At 35.7% G+C, this 7,071-nt stretch overlaps 1 protein-coding gene across 1 annotated transcript in view; it reads right to left on the bottom strand.

Annotated features, from left to right (window-relative positions):
* Polk (DNA polymerase kappa) overlaps window positions 1-7,071 on the bottom strand; it is a 75,354-nt gene that overhangs the window by 36,788 nt on the left and 31,495 nt on the right. Inside the window, exons 2-3 of the mRNA XM_023703653.1 lie at window positions 3,525-3,694; window positions 1,800-1,919 (exon numbers count right to left, since the gene is read on the bottom strand). Coding sequence (XP_023559421.1) covers window positions 1,800-1,919; window positions 3,525-3,659 — 255 coding nt within the window. The 5' untranslated portion in view covers window positions 3,660-3,694. The remainder of the gene's footprint in view (window positions 1-1,799; window positions 1,920-3,524; window positions 3,695-7,071) is intronic.

Genomic DNA, 7,071 nt, shown 5'->3' with positions numbered 1-7,071 from the left:
AGAGAGAGAGAGAGAGAGAGAGAGAGAGAGAGAGAGAGAACCAAAAAATGTATACCCACCTACACAACATGGAAAAGAAAAACAGTATGTTGCTTTGTCAACAGATGGTGTTACCTTTGTCTGGGGGACGCTAGAGGATGTTGTATAGTATAGAAAACCCACTAGAGTCTTGGTCCTCGGAGAAGAAACTGGAAGCAGTTGTATGGCCATGTCAATGATCAAGCAACAGGCTGCTATGCTAATAAATGTCTGGAAGCTCATGGCCACCACTTCAAGCACTTCTTGTAATTAAAGAGGCCAAAGGTAACTTGTATCAACTTCATGATGTCTCAACAAATTTAGACTAAAATAGAAAACTTATTTAGATTTAGCATGAGAAGTCACATCTTATATGATACCAAGAAATTGGGGCCGGGGAGATGGCTCAGTGGAATAAGTGCTTCCCTGGCAAGTCCAAGGGCCTGAGTTCAATCCCCGGTTCCACAAAAAAAAAAAAAAAACCCTAAATAAAGAAATGAAATAGGAAACTGTAAGATTATCTCTCCCTATCTTACCACGCTGTGTGCTCCTTGGATAAAGTGTTATAGGTTCTCAGATCATCAAATACACTTATAAAAAGGAAGTACAAAGACTACAGTGAAACCACAGATAATAGATGACTCTGACATCGTCTACGATAGAATAATCAATGTATATCACTTAGCTATCTGAATGAAAATGTTTTTGTGTTGGGTATATTTGAACTTCAGTTGTCTTTAATTGATTTTCTTAGTGTGAACTTTAAATTTTGTTCTTACAATGTTCAATTCCATCTGTGACATATTCAATATCATTTTTTTCATTCTTCACTGCAGACAAAAGGAAGAAATAAAGGACAAATAGAAAAAAAACCCAAACAAATTTAGTATTAAAATATTAGGGCTGGCCAGTAAGCTCAGCGGACTAAAGTGCCTGTTTAGGCAGAGCACAGCAGCCGGGGTTTAATTCCCAGAGTGCCAGCCTCGCCCCTGGAGCATGTTGAGAAGGGGATTGAGACTGGCAGTGGTGTAATCCCAGTGCTTGGGAGGCTAAAAACAGGAGGATTGCTAGGAGTCTGATCTGTGCAGTGAGACCCTACAGGCCGTCTACTAAATACATAAAAAATAAGTTAATAAATAAATAAATAAATAAAACATCTTTACAAGTTTTTCTTTTTCCTAAGCTGTGTATATATTTTTTGGCTCTATCTATCTATCTATCTATTTATCTATTTATCTAACTGTTTTTATTTTTGCTTTTGGCGGAACTGGGGATTGAACTCAGGCCCTTTGCACTTGCCAGGCAAGCACTGAGCCACCTCCCTGGCCCCTATCTATCTATCTATCTGAATGAATATATGCTTTGTGTTGAATCCTAGCTCTACCAAATACTTCTTCTATGAAACTGGGCAAGTTACTTAATTAGAACTTCATTGTTAAGGAAGCTGACACAGGAGAATCTCCCCAAGTTCGAGGTCAACCTGGGGCACACAGTGAGTTCAGGGTCATCCTGAACTACACAGCAAAATCCTCAAAATTTGAGACATAGCAAAACGTCTCAAAACAAAAACATTCTACTTCTATAGAATGGAGGTAACAATGTCTAATTGCAGAATTTTATATAAATAAGATTAATACAAAAGTATGTGCATTTGCTGTTGTGTACATTTTAAAACAAAATGAACATTTACATTTCATCTTGATTGCAGTTATGACTTGATAATGCATTTCAGCTGTCAAGTACCATATTCCTACCTTCCTCGCTAACAACTGAACTCATACCTGCAATTGTGCTTCCCTTAGCTGCTGGCTGGTAATCTGTGCTTTTTGTTGCATCATATTTTCAATCCGTTTATTGACTTGCTTTTCCTTCTTGAGCTCATTTCCATAAAATCTGGACCCCTAAGGAGAAAACAAAGCATAGGAAAATGTCTGAAGAAATAAGCACCTGTAGTATAACCCGGTGGATAAGCAGATAGATTTTGGAATCAGACTGACTGAAATCAAACCTTAGCTTTACCAGCTGGGTGACACAATTTCTACTCCTTCTATGTAGCAGTTTCTTTATCTGTAAAATGTATTTCCTAATAGTTACCTAAATCATAGCATTGCGCAATAGTGCTGAGCACAAGCTTTCTGATTACAGTTCTGTTTTCCGAAAAGAACAGACTGTTCTAGGTATTATCCTTGGAGCACATGCAGGGCTTTAGTAGGTTGAGGCATTGGTTATCTCCTCCACTAATGCTTTCTCCTTAACAAGGCATTTCACAGTCGTGTACATGCTGTAATCGTAGGACTCTTGGAGGTTAAGGTGGAACATTGTTTTGGTTTTTTTGGCGGAACCAGGGATTGAACTCGGGCCCTTGTACTTGGCAGGCAAGCGCTTATGCTACTGAGCTATCTCCCCGGCCCCAAGATGGAGGATTGTTAAGTTCAAGCCAAGTCTGGGCAACTTAGCTACTTAGCAAGACCCCATCTCAAAATAAAAAATAAAAATGAGGTAGGAGTATAGCTCAGTTGAGATCAAGTCTCAGAACCATCATTCATATAAATATATACATATATGTATATATGTATATATATATATATGTATATATATATATGTATATATATTCAAACGCTTTACATTAAATCAATGAAAAATGCAGAAGGTACTTTGTATATTGCCTATAACTTCACCACTAAAGATAGCGTCTGTGCAGACATCATGTTGATACACACTAGGTTATTTTTACTTTTTGGCTGTCATGAAAAAAATGCTATGAACGTTCATGTAAGTTTCTGTGTGGACACACTTTGTCACTTCTTGTGGAGTGTGCAAGCTCTCAGATTCTATCCTCAGCACTGCAAAAATAAAGCTACTTAGGGGTTAGAAAAAAAAATGAGCAAAGAAGGACATGTACATTAATTTGATTTCATACACATATTATATGCATATGAAGTGGAGCATGGGATACCAAGGGCAAAAAATTAAAAGGGAGATTGTGCCATACTTTTTCATATTTTAGCAACATTATATGTTAAAATTTTTAGTAAAAAGGATTTCCAAAGTTTATGATTTTCTTTTAAACAGAATGTTTGGACAGGATACCATGTCTGCATCTTGTACTATGAATAACCACTACAAAGACAACAATATGCAATGTATTAATTATTGAAACTGTCCTATTAATCGGTTTTGAAACTGTCCCATTGCCCATTTCTCAATAAAATTAATTTTTTAAAAAAGAAAAGTAATCCCAAAGATTATATCTTACAAAATACACTTATTTAATTAAAAATAATTTATATCCGGTGTATGTGTTGTTTTAGGAACAAGTGCAAGTGAAGTAAATGTATATTAGACAAATATTATGATGAGAGGAAGGGCTTGTTCAATCTTGGGTTCAGGGTTGGACATAAAATTGAAATACAAATTAAATAAATCACGGGAAAACAAACAAACAAACAAACAAGAATGTTTAAAAGTAATAAAATTACAGATATTGAAAGAAACAAGAAACATACCTTTGTGGCTTCCATTATAATTTTATTAATTTTCTCCTTATCTAATCCTTCCATTCCTGCTTTATTATCATTAAGTCCCATCCTAAGCAGAAGATCATCTTTGTAATCATTAGTCTTCTCCTCTGTGCTATCCATGGTGGTTAGACTTCAAGTAGTTTCTTTCTTGTTATCTGAATAAGGACATAAAATAAACATAGATTTTAAAACTGCTCATTTAAAAGTTGAAATGATACAGAAACCAGCAAACACAATCTAAAAATGACAGTTGAGAATTAACTGTTGAACCGAATTAGCTCCTTAACGAAAACTTCAAACAAACAGTCTTAGGTGATATCCACAGTGTTCAACCCAACAACAGAATACACTTTCTTTTCAGAAGCATACAGAACTCTTTCCAAAATAGAACTCAAAGTAGCTCATAGAATATGCTTAAAATGAAAAGGAATTGAAATTATCCCATGCATATAATAAAAACACAGTGCAATGAAATTGGAAATCAATGGCAAAAGAAACTACAAGAACTTCATAAAAAAATAGAAATTAAACAATACACTCCTGAACAACCAATGGGTCACAGATGAAACTAAAGAAATTAGACAGCTTCTAATAATTATGTTACAAGATACTGGAACTTATGAGAAACAACAAAAGCAGTACTACAAGGGAAATTCATAGCAGTGAATACCCATATCACTAAAACAGAGCCAGCTCAAACAAACATGAATGAAAAGATATCCCCTGTTCTTAGATCAGCAGAGCCAATAAAATACCCATACTTTCAAATTGTTATGTTGATTTAATACCATCCCAATCACAACAATCATATATCTCACAGAAGTAGAGAAAACAATTCCAAAGTTCGTATGAAACCAGAAGAGACCTAGAATAGTAAAAGTAATTCGGAGCAACAAAGGCAAGATAGAGGGCAACTCAATCTCCAATTGGAAGTTATACTACAAAGTCATTCCTGGAAGCAGGTATTACCCTGCTACAAAAGCTAGAGAAGGATCCAGCCAGAAAAAGCAAACTAATTATAGGTCAATCTCCTTCATGAAGGGAGACATAAAAATGCTCCAGAAGGTATTGGCAAACAGATGCAGCAAACCATCAAGAAGATCATACATTATGATGAAGGAGGATTCACCCCTCAGACTCAGGGATGAGCCAACATATGCAAATCAATAAATGTAATATACTATATTAACAGAACCAAGGACAAAAACCACATGATTATTTCAATAGATGCAGGAAAAGCACTTGACAAAGTTCACTACCTATTCATGAAAAAAAAGTACAGAAAATTGGAATAGGAGGTCTTTTCTCATCTGATAAAAGCCATTTACAGCAAACCAACAGTGGTGCAACCTCATACTAATGGTCAAAAACTGAAACATGGTACTCTAAAATAAGACAAGAATGCCCACTATCACCATTCCTTTCAATACAGTTGTAGAAACACTAGCTAGAGTAACTAGGTGAGAGAAAGAAAAGTAATAAGGATATGAAAGGAAGACATTAAATTATTTGCTGATGACATGATGCCCTACATAGAAGATCAAAGAAATTCATCAAAATACTGGTTATTATACCAAATTCAGCAACAAGACAGGATATAAAGTTAACCCACAAAAATCATAGCATTCTTGTAAATCAATAACAAATTCACTGAAAGCATGCCTTTCACAACAGTATCAAGAAAAATGATATTCTTAGAAATCAATTTAACAAAGGAAGTAAAAGACCTATACACTGAAAACTAGAGTACTCTGAAAAAAGGACATTGAAGAGGATAACAGAAAATGAAAAGATATCCCTTGTTCTTAGATCAGCAGAGCCAATACAGTTAAAATAGCCATACTTTCAAATTGTTATGCAGATTCAATACAATCCCAATCATAACAATCATATATCTGATAGAAGTAGAGAAAACAATTCTTGGGGCTGGAGAGATAGCTCAGTAGAATAAGCACTTGCCCGGAAAGCGCAAGGGCCTGAGTTCAATCCCCAGTTCCACAAAAAAAAATAAAAATAAAAAAATAAAAAAATAAATTTTTTTTTTTGTATTTTTAGGGAAAGGTCTACAGGGTATTCAGGGTCTTACTACTAGATCAGACTTATAGTGATCCACCTGTTTACAGCCTCCCAAGAGCTGGGATTACAGGCACATGCCACTGTGCCCAGTCTCAATTGCTGTCTCAGCGCGTCCGGGGTCGGGGCTGGCACGGTATGCCCAGGGACTGAACCCCTGGCCCCTGCGCCTGCTTGCAGTGCTTTAATCTGCTGAGCTATTTGGCCAGCTCCAAGAAAACAATTCTAAAGTTCATATGACCAGAAGAGACCTAGAATGGTAAAACTAATTCGGAGCAAAAAAGGCAAGATAGAGGACATCACAATCCCCAATTGGAAGTTATACTACAAATCTGTTGTGATAAAAACAGCATGGTACTGGCAAAACACAAAAACAAAACAAACAAAACAAAACTCAAGAATCAGTGAAAAAAAAAAGATGTGTGAACAATTCCAAACACATTCAGCTACCTTCACTTTGACAAAAGTCCCAAACAGCTTCACTGGAAGAAAGATAGCCTCTTTAATAAATAGTACTGGGAAAACTGGCTTTCCACATGCCCAAAATTGAACCTAGACCTAGACCGAACCTAGATCTTACACTAAACTAACATCAAAATAGAAAAAAACATCTAAATATAAAAACAGAAACACTTAATTTGCTGGAAGATAGAATAGATTAAAACTCTTTAAGACATTGGTATATTGCCTATATCAGACCTTATGAACAGAACACTGATTGCGCAGGAACTATAACAAAGAATCAACAACTAGGACCACATCTAATTAAAAAGCTTTTGCAAGCAAAAGAAACCACTCATAGAATGAAGTGACATCCCATAGAATGAGAAAAGAAATTTAACAGATATACTTCAGACAAAGGACTAACATCTAGAATACATAAAAACTCAGCTCAAAAAAATAAGACTTCTCAAATTTACAGATCCAATTCAAAAATGGGCATCTCAAATGAGTAGATGTTTCTCAGATGAAAAAGTACAAACAGAAAATAAATACATTAAACAACATCACTGGTCATTTGAGAAATACAAATTAAAAATAACATTGACATTCCACCTCTCTCCAAAAATAATGGCTATTAAGAAATTAGGGCCAGCCAGATAGCTCAGCAGACTAAAGCACCTGCTTAGGCAGAGTGCAGCAGCCCAGGTTCAATCCTCGAAGTTCTGTACTGGCCCTGCCCCTGGCGCAAGCTGAGACAGCAATTGAGACTGCACATGGTGATGTATGCCTGTAATCCCAGCTCTTGGGAAGCTGAAAACAGGAGAATCACTATGAGTCTGATCTTATTACTTTCCTTTCATTTAATAATTCTATTTTCAATTCATCTATTCTAAAATTTTATGTATCAGGGAAACATGCAACTCTTATCTTTCTGAATCTGGCTTGCTTTCTTAACATGTTATCAGATTTTATTCATTTTTCTTCATATGATATAACTTCACTCTTTAAGACTGTA

Source organism: Octodon degus, unplaced genomic scaffold, assembly GCF_000260255.1.
Source record: "Octodon degus isolate 3935 unplaced genomic scaffold, OctDeg1.0 scaffold00177, whole genome shotgun sequence".
In the NCBI taxonomy this organism is placed as follows: domain Eukaryota; kingdom Metazoa; phylum Chordata; class Mammalia; order Rodentia; family Octodontidae; genus Octodon; species Octodon degus.
This window is presented reverse-complemented; position numbering and strand designations above follow the sequence as displayed.